Source organism: Delphinus delphis, chromosome 15 (assembly GCF_949987515.2).
Source record: "Delphinus delphis chromosome 15, mDelDel1.2, whole genome shotgun sequence".
Lineage (NCBI taxonomy): Eukaryota > Metazoa > Chordata > Mammalia > Artiodactyla > Delphinidae > Delphinus > Delphinus delphis.
In genome coordinates this window covers 11,595,491-11,620,459 of record NC_082697.1, presented here as the reverse complement: position 1 = coordinate 11,620,459, position 24,969 = coordinate 11,595,491, and the positions used below count along the sequence as shown (strand labels likewise).

The 24,969-nt window shown below is 41.3% G+C and overlaps 1 protein-coding gene across 6 annotated transcripts in view; it reads right to left on the bottom strand.

The window, feature by feature from the left end:
• Positions 1–24,969, bottom strand: part of B4GALT5 (beta-1,4-galactosyltransferase 5) — a 96,552-nt gene that overhangs the window by 54,914 nt on the left and 16,669 nt on the right. Inside the window, exons 1-2 of one of the 6 annotated variants that reach the window (XM_060033430.1) lie at positions 19,651–19,891; positions 11,050–11,124 (exon numbers count right to left, since the gene is read on the bottom strand). The exons of 2 other annotated variants lie outside the window; for them this stretch is intronic. Coding sequence is in view for 1 of the 4 variants with exons in the window: in XM_060033426.1 (XP_059889409.1) it covers positions 22,056–22,170 (115 nt within the window). In the remaining 3 variants the exon portion in view is untranslated. Of the gene's footprint in view, positions 1–11,049; positions 11,382–19,650; positions 19,892–22,055; positions 22,347–24,969 lie in introns of those variants that run through there. 3 more of the 6 variants (XM_060033426.1, XM_060033431.1, XM_060033429.1) reach the window with 3 other exon arrangements.

Genomic DNA, 24,969 nt, shown 5'->3' with positions numbered 1-24,969 from the left:
GGAAGACAGAATGGTGGAATTCACTGCCACGGAACAGAATAAAGAAAAAAGAATCAAAAGAAATGAAGACAGCCTAAGAGACCTCTGGGACAACATTAAACACAACAACATTCATATCACAGGGGTCCCAAAAGGAGAAGAGAGAGAGAGAGGACCCCAGAAAATATTTGAAGAGATTATAGTCGAAAAATTCCCTAACATGGGGAAGGAAATAGCCACCCAAGTCCAGGAAGTGCAGAGAGTCCCAGGCAGGATAAACCCAAGGAGAAACACCCCCAAGACACATAGTAATCAAATTGACAAAAATTCAAGACAAAGAAAAATTATTGAAAGCAACAAGGGAAAAATGACAAATAACATACAAGGGAACTCTCATTAGGTTAGCAGCTGATTTCTCAGCAGAAACGCTACAAGCCAGAAGGGAGTGGCATGATATATTTAAAGTGATGAAAGGAAAGAACCTACAACCAAGATTACTCTACCCAGCAAGGATCTCATTCAGATTCGAAGGAGAAATCAAATGCTTTACAGACAAGCAAAAGCTAAGAGAATTCAGCACCACAAAACCAGCTCTACAACAAATGCTAAAGGAACTTCTCTAAGTGGGAAACACAACAAAAGAAAAGGACCTACAAAAACAAACCCATAACAATTAAGAAAATGGTAATAGGAACATACATAGCGATAATTACCTTAAACGTGAATGGATTAAATGCTCCAACCAAAAGACACAGGCTCGCTGAATGGATACAAAAAGAAGACCCATATATACACTGTCTACAAGAGACCCCATTCAGACCTAGGGAAACATACAGACTGAAAGTGAGGGGATGGAAAAAGATATTCCATGCAAACAGAAATCAAAAGAAAGCTGGAGCAGCAATACTCATATCAGATAAAATAGACTTTAAAATAAAGAATGTTACAAGAGACAAGGACACTACATAACCATCAAGGGATCAATCCAAAAAGACATAACAATTATAAATATATATGCACCCAACATAGGAGCACCTCAATACATAAGGCAACTGCTAACAGCTATAAAAGAGGAAATCAACAGTAACACAATAATACTGGGGGACTTTAACACCTCACACCAATGGACAGATCATCCAAACAGATAATTAATAAGGAAACACAACCTTTAAATGACACAATAGACCAGGTATGTTTAATTGATATTTATAGGACATTCCATCCAAAAACAGCAGATTACACTTTCTTCTCAAGTGCACACAGAACATTCTCCAGGATAGATCACATCTTGAGTCACAAATCAAGCCTCGGTAAATTTAAGAAAACTGAAATCATATCAAGCATCTTTTCCGACCACAACACTATGAGATTAGAAATCAATTACAAAGAAAAAAACGTAAAAAACACAAACACATGAAGCTAAACAATACATTATTAAATAACCAAGAGTCACCTGAAGAAATCAAAGGGAAATCAAAACATACCTAGAGACAAATGACAATAAAAACACGACGATCCAAAACCTATGGGATGCAGCAAAAGCAGTTCTAAGAGGGATGTTTATAGCAATACAATCCTACCTCAAGAAACAAGAAAAATCTCAATTAAACAATCTAAACTTACACCGAAAGGAAGTAGAGAAAGAAGAACAAAACAAAACCCAAAGTCAGTAGAAGGAAAGAAATCATAAAGTTCAGAGCAGAAATAAATGAAATAGAAATGAAGAAAACAATAACAAAGATCAATAAAACTAAAAGCTGGTTCTTTGAAAAGATAAACAAAATTGATAAACCTTTAGCCAGACTCATCAAGAAAAAGAGGGAGAGGACTCAAATCAATAAAATTAGAAGTGAAAAAGGAGAAGTTACAACGGACACTGCAGAAATACAAAACATCCTAAGAGACTACTACAAGCAACTCTGCCAATAAAATGGACAACCTGGAAGAAATGGACAAATTCTTAGAAAGGTACAACCTTCCAAGACTGAACCAGGAAGAAATAGAAAATATGAACAGACCAATCACAGGTAATGAAACTGAAACTGTGATTAAAAATCTTCCAACAAACAAAAGTCCAGGACCAGATGGCTTCACAGGTGAATTCTATCAAACATTTACAGAAGAGCTAATACCCATCCTTCTCAAACTCTTCCAAAAAATTGCAGAGGAAGGAACAGTCCCAAACTCATTCTACGAGGCCACCATCACCCTGATACCAAAACCAGACAGAGATACTACAAAAAGAGAAAATTACAGACCAGTTATCACAGATGAATATAGATGCAAAAATCCTCAACAAAATACTAGCAAACAGAATCCAACAACACATTAAAAGGATCATACACCATGATCAAGTGGGATTTATCCCAGGGATGCAAGGATTCTTCAATATATGCAAATCAATCAATGTGATACACCATATTAACAAATTGAAGAAGAAAAACCATACGATCATCTCAATAGATGCAGAAAAAGCTTTTGACAAAATTCAACATCCATTTATGATAAAAACTCTCCAGAAAGTGGGCATAGAGGGAAACTACCTCAACATAATAAAGGCAATATATGACACACCCACAGCAAACATCATTCTCAATGGTGAAAAACTGAAAGCATTTCCTCTAAGATCAGGAACAAGACAAGGATGTCCACTCTCACCACTATTATTCAACATAGTTTTGGAAGTCCTAGCCACGGCAATCAGGGAAGAAAAAGAAATAAAAGGAATACAAATTGGAAAAGAAGTAAAACTGTCACTGTTTGCAGATGACATGATACTATACATAGAGAATCCTAAAGATGCCACCAGAAAACTACTAGAGCTAATCAATGAATCTGGTAAAGTTGTAGGATACAAAATTAATGCACAGAAATCTCTTAAATTCCTATACACTAACAACAAAAGATTAGATAGAGAAATTAAGGAAACAATCCCATTCACCACTGCAACAAAAAGAATAAAATACCTAGGAATAAACCTACCTAAGGTGGTAAAAGACCTGTACTCAGAAAACTATAAGGCACTGGTGAAAGAAATCAAAGAAGGCACAAATAGATGGAGAGATATACCATGTTCTTGGATTGGAAGAATCAATATTGTGAAAATGACTATACCACCCAAAGCAATCTACAGATTCAATGCAATCCCTATCAAATTACCAATGGCATTTTTTACAGAGCTAGAACAAACAACCCAATCCAAAAATGGGCAGAAGACCTAAATAGACATTTCTCCAAAGAAGACATATAGATGGCCAAGAAGCATGTGAAAAGCTGCTCAACATCACTAGTTATTAGATAAATGCAAATCAAAACTACAATGAGGTATCACCTCATACCGGTTAGAATGGGCATCATCAGAAAATCTACAAAACAACAAATGCTGGAGAGGGTGTGGAGAAAAGGGAACCCTCTGGCACTGCTGGTGGGAATGTAAATTGATACAGCCACTATGGAGAACAGTATGGAGTTTCCTTAAAAAACTAAAAATAAAAAAATAATAATAATAAAAAATAAAAATAAAAAAAACTAAAAATAGAATTACCATATGACCCAGCAATCCCACTACTGGGCGTATACCCAGAGAAAACCATAATTCAAAAAGATACATGCACCCCAATGTTCACTGCAGCACTATTTACAATAACCAGGTCATGGAAGCAACCTAAATGCCCATCGACAGACGAATGGATAAAGAAGATGTGGCACATATATTAAAATGGAATATTACTCAGCCATAAAAAGGAATGAAATTGATGGATCTAGAGACTGTCATACAGAGTGAAGTAAGTCAGAAAGAGAAAAACAAATATCGTATATTAACATATATGTGGAATCTAGAAAAATGGTACAGATGAACCGGTTTGCAAGGCAGAAATAGAGACACATATGTAGAGAACAAACGTATGGACACCAAGGGGGGAAGGTGGTGGTGGTGGTGGCAGTGGGATGAATTGGGAGATTGGGATTGACATATATACACTGATGTGTATAAAACAGATAACTAATAAGAACATGCTGTATAAAAATAAAATAAAATGCAAAAATTCAAAAAAAACAGACACAATGTTTAGTTATAGTGAAGAGAACAAAACTAACCAGGAAAAGATGTTACAGCAAAAAGACTGTACAAGATTATTCTAAATCAAACACTCACAGCGTTTACTAAATTGCTGCCACCCTTCTAACATCCATTCTCTCAGCCTAGCAATTCCTATAAGGTACAAAACTTTCAAATATCTGTGTGTGTATACAAAGATGAGAAGGAAACAATGAAATGAAAACACCTGAGGAAAAGATGATTATGAATAAATTACTGTAATTTCCTTTATTATCCTTAAAGTTGATTTAATAGTTTAAAAATATTGCTTAACAGAACAAGGGTGGTAACATTTGTTAGATCCTAACTAAACATGATTCATTCTGGAATGCTTCTGATGACACAAGCTTACATAAATAATCTACTGGTAAGTTTGTTCAAAATTCACAATGGAGAGAGTTTTTCACACATACAACCCGAAACTATAGCTTCAATCTATGCAGACTGTTTTACTTTTTTAATTATAGAACTAATAAATTAATATAACTAATAATACTAAAATTAAATCAGTGTTGTTGTTCACTTGTTACTAAACACAAAGCAAAAAATCTGTGCCAACAAAGATCCTAAAAGAGGTATTTTTGCCATTCTTTCCCTTGCAAGCTTGGCACTTGGCTTTGGTCAAAGCTGATGTAAATAGCGACAGAATTCAGCAATATATTCTCAGAAAAATAGGCCAAGAGAAGCAAAAGAACACAGGTGTTACACACTCGAGCAGTAATCATCTGCTCCCAGGGCACCTCGGAGACTTCAGCATCCTCAGCCAGAGCACCTGCTCCTCAAGCTAAGGAGTGCCTTCGAGGTACCGCCACAGTACAGAAAGGTTTATTCTTGGCAAACATCTGACCCTTGTTTTTCCAGCTCTAAACTTCAAGGGTTCAAATGAAGGACAGGGTAATAGAAAAAATAAATAAATCCTCTGGAAACTTCGCCGTAATCAACTCTCTACCGTGTACCAGTTCATCCACGTGTCCCTTCCCCTCTCTACTCCAATTGAGCACTGTGATTGAGGAACTGTGAAAGGGCAAGGAGACATTTACCTGTTGAGCATCTAACTGGTACCAAGCCATGGAAACATCTGACAAATACTCTCTCCTTTAATCCTCACAATAAGCCTATGTTTATATACTTTTAGTCTTCCCTTTTGACATATTAAGAAACTCTCATTGAGGTAAATGGATCAGCAAAACATCTGAACAAAAATGAAATCCAATTATCCAAAGGTTTTAAAAATACAGGTTATTAATTAGCCTAAGCTTGTACTTTTGTTTTGTTTTGTTGGGGGAATGGGGGCTGTCTATGTGCCCTTTCACATTTATATTTTTCACAAATATAAAGGTCATATCAAAATACCTTTGTTCATGGGAGTCCAGTATACTATTCACTCTACTTTTGTATGTGTTTGAAATTTTCTATAATAAAATAAAATAATTAAGGGAAAAAATTATCTTTAACATAAAGCCAACCCAAAAAGTAGCTCTTACCTAAAGCTAATTTCCCATAGTGCCAAATGAAATTCAAATAAATCCAAATCTTCTAATTCACACATATCTTAAGATTTCTGAATACTTAAAAGCAGAATGAAAAAGCCAGGCATGCCAAGTCAACAATGAAACAGAAAAATCAAGCCAATACCAAAACCAAACATTTCACTTCCTCCCACTCACATTCACACACACATACACAAAATGAAGGATTCCAGTTGTCCCTTCCAGACAAAGCAATTGATGGGTGCCAGCCTAGCACGAGTCAGCTCAAAAATAATCTCAGCAACAGAGGCAAGGTTATGTCCACCTTCCATCCAACAGCGTAGAGCACAAGAGACTAGCTGTTTATGAATAACAGACTTACTTTCCATACCATCCATATGGTCTTCCAATTCCAGAATTTGTTTCTTCCTCATTGCTCTTTGGAAGAAGTAAAATATACAACAATTTCTCATTTCCTAGGCAAAGACTACCTCTCAAATTAAAGACTGACAAGCATATTCAAGACATAAAAGTATAGCTTTTATCATAAATTTGAAAACACCAAAACCATTAACCTAAATATCTAATTAAAAATTAGAAACAATGTTCCTAGCAATATATAAGAATTATTGTACCTACTTCTTCCTAAATCAGGACTGAGTGTTTTCCTGTTTATTAATTTTTATTTTATTTTTATTTATTTATTTTTTTGGCCACCCCATACGGCTTGTAGGATCTTAGTTCCCCAACCAGGTATTGAACCTGGGCCCACAGCAGTGAAAGTCCCGAGTTCTAACCACTAAACTGCCAGGGAATTCCTTGTTTATCAATTTTTTCATCTAGAGTTCAAGTTGAGGAACAAGACTAACCATTAATACATTCATTTGTGATCTGCAATTTCAAAGCATTATCATACACATACTATGTAAGATACAAAAAGCACTTAAAAGGGTTAAAATCCATGTTGAATCTTAAATGGGTAAAACTTTAAAACTCCTACTTGTCATCTGTCCACCAAACCAGGCCCCCACAAAAACAAACATCTGACTGGATTGGACATAATTAATCTGAGACTGAGCTAGGAATCATACTTTCAATTACAATTAATATTTTTACAAATCCATTGTGTTTTTATTTGATCCTTTTTAGTTCTTCACCTTGAAGTCCTAGCAGTTAGCACAGCAACCTTCAACATACCCAAATGAGCAGGGAATTGGCTAGTTGTACTTTTCAGGACCTCAGATCTGTCCACCTCCACCTTACTTCCCTGATTTAACAAATAAATATTCATTGAGCACCTACAGTGTGCCAGACCAGCGTTCCAGGCAGGGATACAACAATGAACAAGAAATGAGGCCCTTGGGGCTTCCCTGGTGGCGCAGTGGTTGAGTCCGCCTGCTGATGCAGGGGACACGGGTTCGTGTCCCGGTCCGGGAAGATCCCACATGCCACGGAGCGGCTGGGCCCATGAGCCATGGCCACTGAGCCTGCGCGTCCGGAGCCTGTGCTCCGCAACGGGAGAGGCCACAGCAGTGAGAGGCCCGCAAAAAAAAAAGAAATGAGGCCCATGCATTTGCCACTGATTTAGAAGTCTGAGGATGGGCAGGGATATTTGAGTTAGCTAGTGAAAAGCTTAAGGATAGAGCCTAGTCTATGCTGGAAACCAGGTGGGGAGGCCCATGTGTCTGGAGGGAGAGAAGTGGCATAAATGAAGCTGGAGAGGGAGGTAAAGGTCAGATCACAAAAATTCTTATAAACTACAATAAGTAATCTGAACTTTATCCTAAAAGCAATGAAAGCCACTGAAGAGTAGAAGACAGACTGATCCTGTCTGACAAATGCTCTCTGAGCACCTGCTCAGTGCCAGACCTCTATTCTAAAACAGATACTCTTCCAGGTAGAAGGGAAGAGGCCTCAGCATCTAAATGCATCCTTCCGCCACTGGTCCAGAGAGCATCTATGTTACTAAGAAACTTCAGGTCACTGTTCACCACCATTGCCATGACTCTGTTCAGGAGATAAACAGCAAAAACATTCATGTAAATATGAATACCACCAAGAACATGTACAGCCAATGGGCCCAGTGGGGTAAAAAATTAAACTAAATGACTCTTCAAGAATTTCTTTAAAATTTTTTTGCTGTCTTAAATGTCTACAATTAAAATACATTCACTGTTATTCCTGGCAATTAAGGCACGTTAACATCAACTGAACTGACCCTCAATTAAACACATCTTCTGGGGATATAAAATCACTCAAAATTCTGAAAATTTTTTACTAAAATGAAGCCATGCTCCCTTGCTGAAGACTTAAAAAATAACAGAGGTACGGTGTCCACATCATCCATCACTGTACCCCCAAACCTAGCACACTCTAAGGGTTTAACACATAAAGATTAAGTTAGTTCTAAGAAAACAGCCAAAACAGGCAAATGCAAAGCAAGTCTGTAAATCTTTTCTTTTATCACAGGCCCCAAAGCACAGACTTTTTCTAAGTACCCACCTGTCTTTAATCACTACCATTATCACTCACATTTAGATAAATACATTTGAAATTCAGCTGATACCAGGAAAAAAAAATCAAAGTGCCAAATTTTACCATGTCACAGATGCAGAAGTCCAGCAGGTTTTTACACGTTAGACTTTTGTTTCCTCGTTCTTTAACGTTCTCTTCACTTTCTGATAATGTTATAAAGGGAAAATGTTATAAAATAATTTTTAAAAATGTTATAAGGGGAAAAAACAAATCCTGTGTTCACATCACACACCTCCTAGTCAGCCAGGCACCATCTTAGCAAGCTGTTTCTCATCACTACCTGCCATCCTGTGCCTGTGGTGGCCTGGGGAGGTATGGGGAAACAGAGTGCTCTGTTTCAAACAATCAGAAGGAAAAAAATCATACTTAACACCAAACTCAAAGTCATGCATCCGGGTCTACATTCTAAGTATCACCACTTATTAAACAGCAAAACATAAAAGGTGCTGGTTAATGGAGATTTGAGGCTAACAAAATGCCAAGTGATATATACTTTTCCCTATCTTCAAAATCATCGTATACTTTAATTTCTGTATGGAAAAAAAAAATAAGTCCAGTGTTTCATGGACTATATTCATCAATCTATAATATTTTCTAAATTTCTCTTCTATATCATATGTTTAATCAGTAAACTGTATTGTCCCCAACAAAAATTTGGTGTGCCAACTTCTGGCCCTGTCTTACATGGACTTTCAGAGAACTGCAATTAGAAACAGAAAACATTTAAATTTAAGTTACATTTCAGTCCTACTGAACAAAATAATCAACAAAGACATCAATAAGATTTGGACTCTTCAAACACTTGAAATATTTAATGGAATCTGCAGAGCATGTCAAGTTTGGCAAAGACAGTAACCATTTTAAAGACCAAGAATCAGGGCTTCACCGGTGGCTCAGTGGTTAAGAATCCGCCTGCCAACGCAGGGGACACGGGTTCAAGCCCTGGTCCAGGAAGATCCCACATGCCGCGGAGCAACTAAGCCCGTGTGCCACAACTACTGAGCCTGCGCTCTAGACCTCGTGAGCCACAACTACTGAGCTCACAAGCCACAACTACTGAAGCCCTGCGAGCCACAACGAAGAGTAGCCCCCACTCCCCGCAACTAGAGAAAGCTGGTGCACAGGAACGAAAACCCAATGCAGCCAAAAATAAATTAATTAATTTTTAAAAAAAGAAATCAAGAAACCAGCATCAAACTTAAACAAGTGAGAGAAAGAAAAACCAAAAAACCTTGCCTCCTGCTTCTCAGAAATCAGCTCAATAATAGCTTGTGTAAGATATGCCTATCAGTAACTTAGGGAAAACTTTCACAGGCAGAAAAAGTAAACGACTACAATGTAGGGAGCAAAAGTTCAGTCAAAAACTTACCAAGTAGTATATTTTTTAAAGTACAAACAAAAGGGGCTTCCCTGGTGGCGCAGTGGTTGAGAGTCCGCCTGCCGATGCAGGGGACACGGGTTGGTGCCCTGGTCCGGGAAGATCCCACATGCCATGGAGCGGCTGGGCCCCGTGAGCCATGGCCACTGAGCCTGCGCGTCCGGAGCCTGTGCTCCGCAACGGGAAAGGCCACAACAGTGAGAGGCCCGCGTACAGCAAAAAAAAAAAAAAAAAAAAAAAAAAAAGTACAAACAAAAGAAAAATATAAATAAATTGAACCTCGTTAAAGTCAAAAGCTTTTGCGCATCAAAGGACCCTACCAAGAGAGTGAAAAGACAACCCATAGGATGGGAGAAAATACTTGCAAATCATATATATCTGGTAGTGGTTTAATATTCAAAAAATATAAAGATCTCTTAACAACGGACAATCCAATTTAAAAAGGGCAAAGGAACCTGAATAGACAGTTCTCTAAACAGGATACACAAATAGCCAATAAACATATGAAAATATGCTCAACCTCATTAGTCATTAAGGAAATGCAAACCAAAACCACAATGAGCTACCATTTCACACCTACGAGGATGCCTACACTTTAAAAAAAACACACACACTCAGAAAATAAGTGTTGGCTGCAAGGATGTGGAATATATTGCTGGTGAGAATGTAAAATGGTGCAGCCACTGTGGAAAGTCTGGCAATTCCTCAAAAAATTAAACAGAATTACCATATGACCTAGCAATTCCACTCCCAGGTAAATATCCAAAGAATTGAAAGCAGGGACTCAAACAGATACTTGTATGCCAACATTCATAGCAGCACTATTTACAACAGCCAAAAGGTAGAAGCAACTCAAGTGTTCATCAACAGATGAGAAAAAGTGTGGTATATACAAGATAGGATATTATTCATCCATAAAAAGAATACAGTTCTGACACATGCTATGACATGAATGAACCCTGGAAACATTTTGCTAAGTGAAATAGAGCAGACACAAAAGGACAAACATTGTATGATTACACTTATATGAGGTACCTAGAGCAGTCAAACTTACAGGATGGAAAGTAGATTAGCAGTTGGGGGGGGTGATGGATGGGGAGTTACTGCTTAATGGGAAGAGACTTTCTGTTTGGGGCAATAGAAATTTTTGGAAATAGCTGTAATGGTTGCAAAACATTGTGAATGTAATTAATGCCACTGAGTTGCACATTTAAATTACCAAAATACACGGCAAAGTTCATGCTATAAATATTTTACCACAAAGAAATAGGGGGAAAAAAGACAAAGTAGTTTTGGGCAAAATGAATTCAAAATCACTTCAAAATCAGGATTAACAGAAGAAGCAATCCTTCCCCCAGATTAAATGCAATCCAACAACAAAGAGGCTAGCTTGACCAGGCAATAGTTTCTTCATTCGTTTCAATAAATATTTAAGTGCATATAACGTGCTAGGCAAAAGGACACTACAACCCAGAGAACTCCCCTATCATTACTCTATAGATTATGATGATGTGGATAAAATGAGTTTTTCTTTAAAAGTTAAACGATTAAATGGTTTTATTTAAAATATAAAGATTCATAATAAGTACATCAAGAAAGTCAGTCTACTATCATCTCTGATCCATCTGATTTAACTTCCCTAAGTTGGCAATGTTTTCATTTTTCTGCAATGGAAGAAAGAATTTTTTTTTTAACTACACAAACATGACCCCAACACAGCATTTAGGAAAATACTATTTTCTAGCCTTCAAAAGCCAATGGTCTACCAATCTGAAAACACATACATTATAATCATGAGTATAATTTAGGCTTAGTGCCTAAAAGCACAACTCCTCAAAATGGGGTAACTAGTTCTATGAGTAAAAAAAATACTCCTGCTTTTCCATTTTTCCAAGCATACAGTTGTTCAACACATGAGAATTAAGCAAAAAGTTTAAATGACTATTAATCACACTTTTAGATGGTGAAAAAAGTTCCCTCTTTACTGGTATTTAAATGTTTTACAGCTCTTTAATAAAAATAATAAACAGCTGTGCTCACTAGCACACCTCTAATTTAAGTTTTAAAACACAACACTGAGCTTTCCTACAATCTACACTTCCCTGTACGTGTCACTCCACAACATTTTTCATAATCATAATTATGCCACTAATAAGCCTCAGAGAACTGTTCATAATTGATGATGGTAACTAAGGTACTTCAGAAACAATGCCCAGCTTCCCTTCTAGTCATTGCAAAGTACCTGGCTATCTTTGTAACCTGGGAAGGAGGCGGAACAATACTTATAGTCTAATAATTACTCAAACTAACAAAAGGGGTGGGGGGAGGGAATCTAAGAAGAGACAGCACTTTAAATTATTCAATGTGATTCCCAGGCTTGGGAAAACACTGGATTCATGGGATCAGTAGAGGAGGTATGAATGCTCTTCTATATAAGCCACAATATTAAAAAGAATTACTGTACCGTGAGAAAACCATAATTCAAAAAGAGTCATGTACCACAATGTTCATTGCAGCTCTATTTACAATAGCCAGGACATGGAAGCAACCGAAGTGTCCATCGACAGATGAACGGATAAAGAAGATGTGGCACATATATACAATGGAATATTACTCAGCCATAAAAAGAAGTGAAATTGAGTTATTTATAGTGAGGTGGATGGACCTAGAGACTGTCATACAGAGTGAAGTAAGTCAGAAAGAGAAAAATAAATACCGTACACTAACACATATATATGGAATCTAAAAAAAAAAAAATGGTTCTGAAGAACCTAGGGGAAGGACAGTAATAAAGATGCAGACGTAGAGAATGGACTTGAGGACACGGGGAGGGGGAAGGGTAAGCTGCAATGAAGTGAGATAGTGGCATGGACATACATATACTACCAAATGTAAAATAGCTAGTGAGAAGCAGCCGCATAGCACAGCGAGATGAGGGAGATCAGTTCGGTGCTTTGTGACCACCTAGATGGGTGGGTTAGGGAGGGTGGGAGGGAGAGGCAAGAGGGAGGAGATATGGGGATATGTGTATATGTATAGCTTTTTCACTTTGTTATAAACCAGAAACTAACACACCATTGTAAAGCAATTATATTCCAATAAAGATGTTAAAAAAAAGAAAAAGAATTACTGGGTCAAAATGTAATATTCATTTCTCATTTAACATCCAATTACCTAGAGGAATGAAGATGGGGCAGGAGCTAATGAGTCCAGGGCTCTATTTCATGCTTAAAAGCAAAAGTGTGAGGCTAGAGGTAAAGACTGATTTAGCAGATTAAAACTTAAAAGGATTACCCAGGGGACAAAAAGCAGAGAAAAAAAGAGGAAAAAAAAAAAGTCTTAACATCCCAAAGATATTTCCATAAAATTCTTCTAGTATTTTTCCTTTGACCAAGACAACACACATTTTTTTGTTGTTTCTTTGACACAATGATTTCAAAGATAGACTTCAAGGCAGACATTCTACGTCTGTCTCATTTTTAGGGCAAATGTCCTCAAACAATAGCATTGCACAGTCTGAATTTCTCCATTCACCCTACAGAGTGAAACTGTTAAGTCTGATGGTTATACACCGACACTTCACAGAATCCATGGCTCAGTATTTCACTAAAGGTGGGAAACTAAGTGAATGGGAGATGTGAGTTTTTTTTAATGGGGTGTCTTTACTTGACAGAACTCATTATTCTTCTTCTCCTTCAAGGTTCAACTCACACTTGCTCAGAATCATGGAACTTCAGATCTGAGAGGGACCCTAGAATCTGTACTTTAGTCCATTGCTTTACTTTACAGATGAGAAAACTGAAGTAAAGGTTTCCATCTAGTTATTGGTAAAGCTGGACTGGAGCTCAATCCTCCTCTCAGTTTAGTACTAGCATTAGGCCAAGAGGACATCTCCTATGGTTATAAATAATAATTATTAACATATGGAGCTTTGTGTCAAGCTCTGTGCTAAGCCCTCTTAAAGGCATATTCCACTCAATTCTCACAACGACCCTGAGAAAGATGGTATCCTCCACTGGGCAGATAAGAAAATTGAAAATAGTGTGCCCACTCTGTCAGAGTTGATTCAAACCCAGATCTGGCTGATTTCTAAGTTAATGTTCACTCCTATCCTACAGCCCTTACCATGGCCTATAGGGTCCTACAAGGCCTGACCCCTACCATCTTTCTAAGCTCGTTTCCTACCATTTCTCACTTATAAAAATCCAGTCAACCTTCCCTCAAGTGCATTTCTGCCTCAAGACCTTCACGTATGCTTGACACGCCCATCACCATCCCAATCCCCAGACCTGTGACCTGTTCTACCCCTTCAAGTCAAATATCACCTCATTAATGAAGCCTTCCCTAACCACCCTATCTAAAACAGACCCTCAGGGACTACCCTGGTGGCGCAGTGGTTGAGAATCCGCCTGCAAATGCAGGGGACACGGGTTTGAGCCCTGGTCTGGGAAGGTCCCACATGCCGTGGAACAACTAAGCCCGTGAGGGCCCCAACTACTGAGCCTGCACACCACAACTACTGAAGCCCATGTGCTCTAGGGCCTGCGTGCCGCAACTACTGAGCCCATGCACCACAACTACTGAAGCCTGCGCGCCTAGAGCCCATGCTCCACAACAAGAGAAGCCACCGCAATGAGAAGCCCGCACACCACTACGAAGAGTAGCCCCCACTCGCCAGAACTAGAGAAAGCCAGTGAGCGGCCACAAAGACCCAACACAGCCAAAAATAAATAAATAAATAAATAGACCCTCAGTCACTCCTACCACTGTCTGAAATTATATTGTATATTGGCTGTCTCCCCATCAGAATTAAAACACCACAAAGGGCAAAAACGTCCCACTAGAATGAAATCACCAGGATGGCAGAAACATTCTGCCTTACTCATTTCTAGATTGCCTGATACCCAAAAGAGTATCTGACAAGAGGAGGCACTCCAAAAAAACTACCTATTGAATAAAGGAATGAGTGCCTCTGTCTGAATCTCTCACCTCATTAAGGATCAGTATCATACAAGTCAGCAATTGATTACATACTATTTTCTATTTTCTCTAGTTATTTCTTATGATTAATCTTGTATTTTCAACCATATAGTATATGCTGCAGAGGTATTTTATCTTATTTATTTATTTATTTATTTATTTATTTATTTTTACAGCTATTTCATAATTCTCAACTTTGGGCAAGTTAATGACTCAACCTGGGCTTATACAATCATCTGTAAAATGAAAGCAGCAGTCAAAAGTCTAGAATCCAAATATCTCCCATAGCTGGTAACATGATAGGAAGACACTCAAATACTGGATTATTATTGACCCACAGATCTTAAATTCCTTTAATTTTCTCACAGCTTTCTACAAAAATACACACAGTGTGCAAAGGAAGGCATACTCTTATTTAGCTAGTATTAGAAACTAAAGAATAACTGTCCTTTCACTAATAGTACACACAGGCCTGCCTCTTCTCACGATAACTCCTTTAACTTCTTCTAAGCCAACACCCAATCTGTTTGCTTCTGATTAACCTTTATCTTGACCAATGTTAACCACTAGTTTTCTCTAGTTCTTTGACAGGCCTTTGCAGCATCACATTGCCTACTTCTTGCTTACTAAAGTTCTGTTTGCTTATATAGTTGGATGTGTACAACGTATCTTCCATGATCTAAAACGCTGCAAAATTAGGGAAGCAAGTAAGTCAGTAGCACTTTGGCTTCTACGGCTTTCTCCTCTCTTAAAGAGCTCTAAAGAGTCATGGCAACACAAGAAGACCCTCCTTCCTGGCGATGTTATACGATGTTATACGCTGCTCTCACTGGCCTGTCAAGCTCTGGGGGGGAAATGTCAGGGTTGGGGGCAGAATTATCTACTGGCTAGAGTAGCGATGCCTTGGAACAGCAACTGATACTGGCCAAACGGCTGCTTCCAAAGACTGTCCAAGACTAGCACATTTTCACTGTTAAGAGACTTCAATTCCAAACCCAAGACTTTGTTTCCGACATAGCAAACTGCGGCAGAAAGGACATAAAACATCACCAAAATCCTGGTCAAAAGTGGTGCTGTTTAGTTTTATAACTTCAATCTGGTCTCCAAATATGGTTTCCTTCTAAGAAGACTGACACGATGCAATACTCAAAGGAAACATATGAGTGAGTGAGTGAGTCCGTACAGGCACACGTGGGGAGAAGGGGGTCCTTAAACAGGGTAAGGCTTTTTAATTTTCTAAAATAAAATAACCCACATTCACAATATGACATATTTCACTCCAGAAAAGCTCAGAAACTAAGTGCACTGAAGCATTTAGAGGACACTTTCATGTGAGGAACAACAACAAAAAGGCTGTTTTCATACTACACTTAACAAGGGGGGAGATGGGACTTCCCTGGTGGCACAGTGGTTAAGAATCTGCCTGCCAAATGCAGGGGACACGGGTTTGAGGCCTGGTCTGGGAAGAGCCCACATGCGGCGGAGCAACTAAGCCCATGAGCCACAACTACCACAACTACCGAGCCTGCGCGCCTAGAGCCCGTGCTCCGCAACAAGAGAAGCCACTGCAATGAGAAGCCCGCGCACCACAACGAACAGTAGCCCCCACTCGCCGCAACTAGAGAAAGACCGCGCGCAGCAACAAAGACCAAACACAGCCAAAAAAAAAAAAAAAAAAAAATATATATATATATATATATACACATATATATATTTAAAACAAGGGGGAAACCTGAAATTTTCCTGGGGTTATTAGAGAAAGTTGCATTCAGTTATTTAAAACATGTATCTTATCTAAAATCTTAGGTCCAAAATTTGCATAGGATGTGAATGAATTATCAACTTTCTATACATAAATACTTCTGACTATGCTAACACATATATATGGAATTTAAGGAAAAAAATGTCATGAAGAACCTAGGAGTAAGACAGGAATAAAGACACAGACCTACTACAGAATGGACTTGAGGATATGGGGACGGGGAAGGCTAAGCTGTGACAAAGCAAGAGAGTGGCATGGACATATATACACTACCAAATGTAAAATAGATAGTTAGGGCTTCCCTGGTGGCACAGTGGTTGAGAGTCCGCCTGCCGATGCAGGGGACGCAGATTCGTGCCCCGGTCTGGGAAGATCCCACATGCCGTGGAGCGGCTGGGCCCGTGAGCCATGGCCGCTGAGCCTGAGCGTCCAGAGCCTGTGCTCCGCAACAGGAGAGGCCACAACAGTGAGAGGCTCGCGTACCGCAAAAAAAAAAAAAAAAAAAAAAAGATAGCTAGTGGGAAGCAGCCGCATAGCACAGGGAGATCAACTCAGTGCTTTGTGACCACCTAGAGGGGTGGGATAGGGAGGGTGGGAGGGAGGGAGACACAAGAGGGAAGACATATGGGAACATATGTATATGTATAACTGATTCACTTTGTTATAAAGCAAAAACTAACACACCATTGTAAAGCAATTATACTCCAATAAAGATAAAAAAAAAAAAAAAACTTCTTACTAAAAGTTTGGCTAAGATGCAGTTCTAGTGTTTCAAACAGCTTTGTTTTCTGGCCAAGTATAAGATCAGAGAATCAAGTGATTTGCTCAAGGTCATTTGGTCAAATCAGGTGGGATTAGAATTTCTGATTCCTGTCTTCCAAAAGCCAGCCATGAATCAAACTTTTCTTGGAACTAAGCAGGACAAAAGGGAAAAATCATTCCCCATTTCCTTTCCTCAATAATCAAGACAAAAGAAAAATTAACTTAAATAGTGGAACTTTAATAAAATTTCATCAGTATATAGACTACTGCCTCCAACCATGCACAGGCATCTCTCTTAAAATCAGTAACTAAACAATTTGCAAAGGTCAGTAACCTCTATACAACCTTGCCATGTGACAGCACCATAAAGTTAATAAGGTTTTTAAAATCAGCCCTTCAAATGTATGTCCATCTGTAAATAGTTCACTTCTCTTATCTTCTAAAAGACCTGGTCAGACTGGAACATGGAGGTACTCCAAGCTCTTAGATTTTTTTTTTTTTTTTTAAGTTAAAGGATCATAAATAAGTTCAAAGTTCTCTTCGGAACCCTGAAAGGAATAGGGATATTTCAACAGTGCAGGTAAAACAAGTGATGAAATAAACGATAATCACTCAGGCTGTGGAGGGCAGGGTGCTACAGAGAAGAGGCACGTATGCATTTTTGTGTGTGTGTGTGTGTGTGTGTGTGTGTGTGGTACGCGGGCCTCTCACTGTTGTGGCCTCTCCCGTTGCGGAGCACAGGCTCCGGACGCGCAGGCTCAGAGGCCATGGCTCACGGGCCTAGCTGCTCCATGGCATGTGGGACCTTCCCAGACCGGGGCACGAACCCGTGTCCCCTGCATCAGCAGGCGGACTCTCAACCACTGCGCCACCAGGGAAGCCCACGTATGCATTTTTATAACCATATTCCCTTCCTCTTCCTTTTTCAAATCCACCACCTCCCTCACACTTTCTGCCCCATCCTTTTCATTTCTACTTTTAAACTGCTGATATAAAACACTACTTTTGATTTAATAACAAAAACATAATGGCCAATGAAGTCATATTTTTAAATTACTTAACTGGATTGGCAGGGGTTTATTTAAGTAGCTAAGCGCACTTTGTATTTGTTACAAACACATTATAGTCAGATTTAGTAATATTCCTCACATCCAATTTTCTAAGCCAAATGGTACCACTACCTCCATTTCAGATGACCCTCAAGTCCAGGAAAATTTCCGTTTGCTGTTAGACTATGGGACACTAACATTAAGAGCTAGCATTAGATCTCAAAAATACCAACAATAGTTAGGTTGAAATTTGAGCAACTTTAAAACATTTAAAACTAACATGGTTTTTCTCATATCTCAAATTCAAGTCTACATAATTCCAAATATAGCTGTAACACACTCTCAGGTTGATGATTTCTCTTTAGCCGTAGAGCACAGCGTGGCCACAGGGTATACAAAGTAAATCAAAAGCAGGACTGGAAAAATATTAAACCTGGAAGGAAATACAAGTCTGACACTTCCCATTATGCCAGAAAACAGGATTGTCATTATTTGGAAATGTATTAGATTGAGCTATATATCAAACTGCCAATATACAACTGGTTTTGACCTGCAAAAAATGGAAATTTCATGTGGTTCAACCCCGTATTATTTTCTAAGCTCATTTTAACAATTGTCTCAAATAAGGTCTTCATAATCCAAGGCATATAAAACCTTCTATTTCTCTAGACTGCCTTAACTTTTTGAAAAGATTTGCCACCCTCTGTCCAAAGCTGATTATTTAAAAAATTAAGCTCCTAAACAGGAAAGCCAAGATAAATAAAATCACCAAACTGCTCAATGTATCCTTCTAAAACCACTTCACATCCTTCCCACCACTCCCCTTTCCAACTAACAGAAGTGAATCTTAAGTAGATCTGCCCTTTAGAAGACCCACATTTAAGAAGAAATTAGTGAATATTTAAGTGCTTTGCATCTTTCTCAGTTATCAGTGATGTAGGAATCTAAGTGTGGTAGAAGCCCATTGCTTTATTATTTTTTTTAAATTTACTTATTTATTTATTTTTGGCTGCGTTGGGTCTTCGTTGCTGCGCGCGGGCTTTCTCTAGTTGCAGGAGTGGGGGCTACTCTTCGTTGCGGTGCGGGGCTTCTCATTGCGGTGGCTTCTCTTGTTGCAGAGCACAGGCTCTAAGTGCGCAGGCTTCAGTAGTTGTGGCTCGCGGGCTCTAGAGCACAGGCTCAGTAGTTGTGGCACACAGGCTTAGCTGCTCCTCAGCATGTGGGATCTTCCCAGACCAGGGATCAAACCCATGTCCCCTGCATTGGCAGGCGGATTCTTAACCACTGCACCACCAGGGAAGCCCCAAGCCCACTGCCTTTCACTGGGGTTCCACTGACCTAAAAATCTATTGCTGAAGAGTTTTAATTAAGTTGTTACGTTCCATCTCTGTTTTAGAATCTGGCTTCTAATCTTTCTAATCAAGAGGGTGTTTACTATCCCAGTGGGATATATTTTTCCATTTCGACATAGCTTATTTATGCACCCACACCAGAAAAAACCCATCACTTTCACAAAAGGGGATATGGCTTCAAGACTGCCTCTAGGTTCAAATCCATCATTTCACACCCATTTTTATTAGCCTAATATCCAATATGCTAATGAACTCTTTTCTCAATTAATTCCACTAATTACTCACCTGTTCTTATTCTGCCCAGACTCCTATCCCCTCATCTGATCCATCAGGCCACATACAACACCTTCCCAGAGGGATGCTTTTCCTAAGACATTTCATAAAATGTTACGGCAGTAGGATATTACCTGTTCTATCTTTGTAGTACAAACTAGATCTAGTTTGTACTACAAATCATCAATATTTACCATCAAATGAAATATGCTCTTTAAAAAAAACAATCAGGAGAGGACTTCCCTGGTGGTGCAGTGGTTAAGAATCCGCCTGCCAATGTAGAGGACACGGGTTCAAGCCCTGGTCTGGGAAGATCCCACATGCCGCGGAGCAACTAAGCCTGTGTGCCACAACTACTGAGCCTGCTCTCTGGAGCCCACGAGACACAACTACTGAGCCTGCATGCCACAACTACTGAAGCCCGCACGCCAAGAGCCCGTGCTCTGCAGCAAGAGAAGACACCGCAGTGAGAAGCCCGCTCGCCGCAACTAGAGAAAGCCCGAGCGCAGCAATGAAGACCCAACACATCCAAAAATAAATAAATAAAATAAATAAATTTATTTTAAAAAAAAATCAGGAGACAATCTCCGGCTCTATCTGGAAATTTCTCTATTCAGCTAGTTCAGTGTTGACAGGTCAACAGAGAATGGCACTAATCATTACTACAATCCTAAAGGGTATTTCCCTAGAGTTAAACCATCAACCCTTTCCTAACATCCAAATGATCCAGACTTTTTACAGCAAAATTTACTCTCCTTGCCCCACCCCCAACAGCATTTTCTGATCATTTTTCACCTTAAACTGAGGTTTTCTCTAGGGCCTCATGGTGATGCCAAGTCAGGCAAATACATACCTTAAACCTTCCATCTACTCCCTCCCTTCTTTCTTGAAAGCTACATATAATAGCTTTTTTTTTTTTTTGAAAACTCTCTAAGCATCAGGTACAATGATAAGTGCTTTAAAAGGGAACTTATCTACTTCCATCCTTAAAACCCTATAAGGTTAGGATGAGTACCCCCATTTTACAGAGAAGAAAAGGTGAGGCTTAGTAACTTGCTCAAGGTCATAAAGGGCAGCGATTAGAATCCAAATCTGACCTCCATGTCCTCTGACCTTAACCCTCATGCTGTTATTTCCTTCTAATGTTTCTTCACATCCTAAATGTCTGCTCTATGCTCTTAGACAGCCTATGCTTGGTCAGGGTTCAGTTTCTCCAGGGCTGTCTTTCCTTTAAAGGACATGCCTTTGAGAAGAATGAGTCCCCATTCCACCTTTTCTCCATGCTCCTTCCCACCTGCACCATTTCCCCAAGGCCCTTGTCATATCTCCTCCTCTAGGACCAATTTAAATGTGCACACCCCCGGCCCCATAGGATACTACTGAAGGGCCACCTTCTACCCTCAAGGCTAGAAGAGGGCAGAAGTTAAAGAAAGGGGAGAAAGGAAGAGCCCAGACAGCACCCCTTCCCCAAGTCTTCAATCAGAAAGAAACTGTGCCTGAGGACCAGAGAGGGGTGGTGAGGATTCGGGGAAGGATAGGAGATAAGGGAGAGGAGATGACAGGGAGTGCCCTTGGGGGTAGGCGGGGCAGGGGGGAGGGGATGGAGAGGAGGCGTGGCACACTCAGGGGTTCGTAGACTGAATGGAGGGGGTGGACCTCCCTGGGGGGTGGGGGATGCCACCCTGCTAGGAAAGGGATCTGGCCACTTGGAAGAGGAGAATGTGTGTGTTGGGGAGGAGGACCTGAAGGTGGATGTAACAAGGGAAAGTCGAGGGAAGAAAGGGTAGGAGGGAGAGCAGGAAACGGTGGAGTCACCAGGGAGAAGAGAGGGGAAGGATGGATGGGAACCAGGAAGGTGGGACTCCTGGAGACCCCAGCACAGGGGCTCCGCGAGGAGGGGAGGGCGGGCCGCGGAGGTTCGGGGGCCGAGGAATGCCCGGAACCGGGGCTGGAGGAGACCCCGGAGGAGGGAGAGCGCCAGTTCTCGAGCCGAGGAGCGTTAAGTGGGGGTTCTAGGGAGGCCAGGGCAAGAAAGGGGGCGTCCCAGCACACGCGCGCGCTCGCGTGTGCGTGTGTGTGTGTGTGTGTGTGTGTGTGTGTGTGAAGGCATGGTCGGGTTCCCGCGGGGAAGAGGTTAAAGGAGGGCAGGGGGTGGGCGGGAGGCTGGCGGGGGGAGGGGGGTTCTGGAGCCCGTCGGGGTGCAGGGTACTGGAATGTCCTGGAGCCCCCCGAGGGCCAGGCGTGGGGTCTCCCGAGGGTCGGGCCGGAGTCCCCGTAGTCTTCTGAGGACCAGGCTCGGGGTCGCCTCCCAGCCGGGTGTCTTCTGAAAGCCAGGGTCCCCTCAGGGCGGGGCGGGGGTTCCCGGGGTCCCCTTGAGGCCAGAGGGACACCCCCAGGGTCCCAGGCCCCCTTCCTACCTATGCCGGGCGCCACATAGACGAAGTAGAGCAGCGAGGACGAGAGCGAGAAGAAGAAGAGCGCGGCGAGCAGCGAGCGGCGCGGCAGCCGCAGCAGCCCCCGGCGGACGCGCATGCTGCAGCCAGGCGGCCGCTCGAGGGCCGGGCCGGGCCTGCTCCCGCCGCTCTCCGTGCGCCGCCTCCTTGGCCGCCGCCGCCGCCGCCGCCTGGGCCTCCGCCACCTCCCGGGCCTCGCCGGCCGCCGATCGCCGCCGCCTCGCCGCTCCCAGCCGCCGGCCGCCGCTGGCCGGGCCACATGAAGCGGGCGGGGGCCTGAGCGGCCCGGTAGAGAGCGCAGCGGCGGGGGCGGGGCGGGGCGGGGCGGGCCGCGGGGGCGGGGAGGGGGCGGGGCTAGCGCCGCCGGGCACCGTCGCAAAAGATCCGCGCGCGCGCGCTCACAGAGCGCTCCCCTGTTTGGCCCCCGCGGCGGCGCAGTGGCCCGCAGGGAAAGTCGCCAAATGGCGACAGCCCCTCTACCGGCGCGGCCACCGCCCTGGCTTTTGGGGAACGTCGCTCAAGCGCCCGTCGGTCCGCTCTTGGACGCCCCCAACCTGGGAGCCAAGGGGCCGTATGCAATGTCTGACTCGGCTGGCCACCCACTGCGACAGAAGAGCAGGGATTGTAGGCATGAGGGCTCGGTATACACCTCCATTCATTCATTCATTCATTCATTCAGTTCACCATTTATTGAAAGCCAGACATATGCCAGACACCGTTCTTGGCGCTGGGGATGCTACATAGAACAAAACAGACAAAATCTCTGTCTTCTTGAACATAACATTCAAATGGGAGGAGAAAAAGAAACAAATCAGTTCATAATGTCAGGTACTGATAAGTGATATGAATACAATAAAACAGGAGAATATGTTTGAGGCGGACTAATGTGGTCAGGGAAGGCCTCACTGAGGGGTGACATAAAACAGTGAACATCAGATGCAAAGGTCCTGAGGTTAAAAAGCCTGATCTGACCCCAGCTTAACTCAAGGCCAGCATGGATACAATCCAGTGGGGCAGGGAGAGCGACAGGGATGAGGTTGTAGCTCTGGGCAGGTTCCATATCCCAAAGATTCCTAAGGAGCTTAATGATAACAGTTATCAATATGAAGACTTGCCCTTGAGAGACACTGGGCTTTACCTACCTCATTAAATTACCCCAACAGGCCTGAGATGTGTGCTCTTATTATTCTTATTGTACAGCTGAGGAGACTGAGGCTCCTAGATGGAGAAGTAATCCACCCAAGCCTTGCAATAAGGGCTTAAATAAAAAATGACCTGTCTCCCAAGGCACCCTTGACCACTAGGCTGTAAGTGCCTCAGCATTCCATCTGAACCCTAATTTCCATCCTGCAGACAAATCGGTACCCTGCTCCGTAGGATAGTGTGCGGCCATATCCAAAACAATGGTTTAAGATCAGCCCCAGGCCAGAAGACCTCTGATGGCAGTAGGCAGTAACTAGAGACTCAGGTGAGGGCCAATAGAACCTGCCTCGGCCTCAACTCAAGAAGTTGCCAGCTGAACTGGGGAGGCAAGTGTCCCCTTGGAATGCCATAGCAGTCAGGAGAAGAAAGGACTTTGCAGGGATTCTGTGAGAACCAGCAATAATCCTGCTTTGTATTCCTGAAGTGATTTATCTTTTTATGGTGTTTCTTTGACTCTTTATATTCGGGCTCTAGAGCCAGACTGTCCTGGTTCCTTGTTCCTGTTCATTGTTCCCTGTTCCTGTCTCTTCCATTCTTAGCTGAGTGACCTTAAGCAAGTTACTTAACCTCTCGGCCTCTCAGTAAAATGACATGTATTATTAGTAATGACTGCATCGGGTTGTTGTGAGAATTTGAGTAATACATGCACACAGGCTCTCAGCTGACCAACACCCCTGGGAAATGGAATGGGAGAGAAGAGGCTTAAACAACAAAAAAGAAAAGCAAATAATTTTGACTCAGGCAGATGTGAGTTCAAATCTTAGCTTGGTCTCAACTGGCTGTGTGACCTTGAGCAAGTCACTTCACCCTCTGAGCTTCTATTCATTACCCGTGAAATGGGCCCAGTGTTGCCTACCCCATAGGGATGTGATGCAGAGTAAGTGAGATAGCAGAGGTGAGGCCTTAGACCAGAAATCTCAAACTAGCTGGAATAATCTGACCTGCCACTACTTTTGTTTGGACCATACAATGGCCCCCGCCTCCTGCCCAGCTCTGTCTTTAACAAATATTTTCAAACATACAGAAAAGTTCAAAGACTAGTACAAGGAGCACCTGTATACTCTCCACTTGGATTGATATTTTTCCAGCTTTTTAAATTTTTTATACAATTTTTAAATGTTACTTTCCATTTACAGTTATTACAAAATATAGGCTATATTCCCTATGTCATACACTACATCCTTGAGCCTATCTTACATCTAATAAGTTGTACCTCTCACTTCTTCATCCCTATATTGCCCCTCCCCCTATTTTTTCAGATTTATCTATCTATATTCATATGTACAGTTTTTTTCTGAATTATTTAAATTAGTTGCTGCCTTATTGGTATTTCATGCTTCAATACTTCCACAGAAATCCTAAGAAAAAGTACATTCTCCTACATAACCACAATAACATTATCACACCTAAGAAAATGAACAATCATACCACAATGACCTGTAATACCCAGTCCATTCCCAAATTTACCCTTTGCTTTAAAAAATGTCTTTTATAGCTTTTTTTTTAACAGTATCAAATCGGGGTTTACACATTGCATTTGAAATTATTTCCATAGTATTTGTTTATCTACCATAGTCCCCCTACCTTTTTTTTCATCATCCCTCCCCCAATATGTTATTTAAAACATTTTTAAACCCATTGGGAAGTTGAAAGAATGGTACCATAAACACCCATA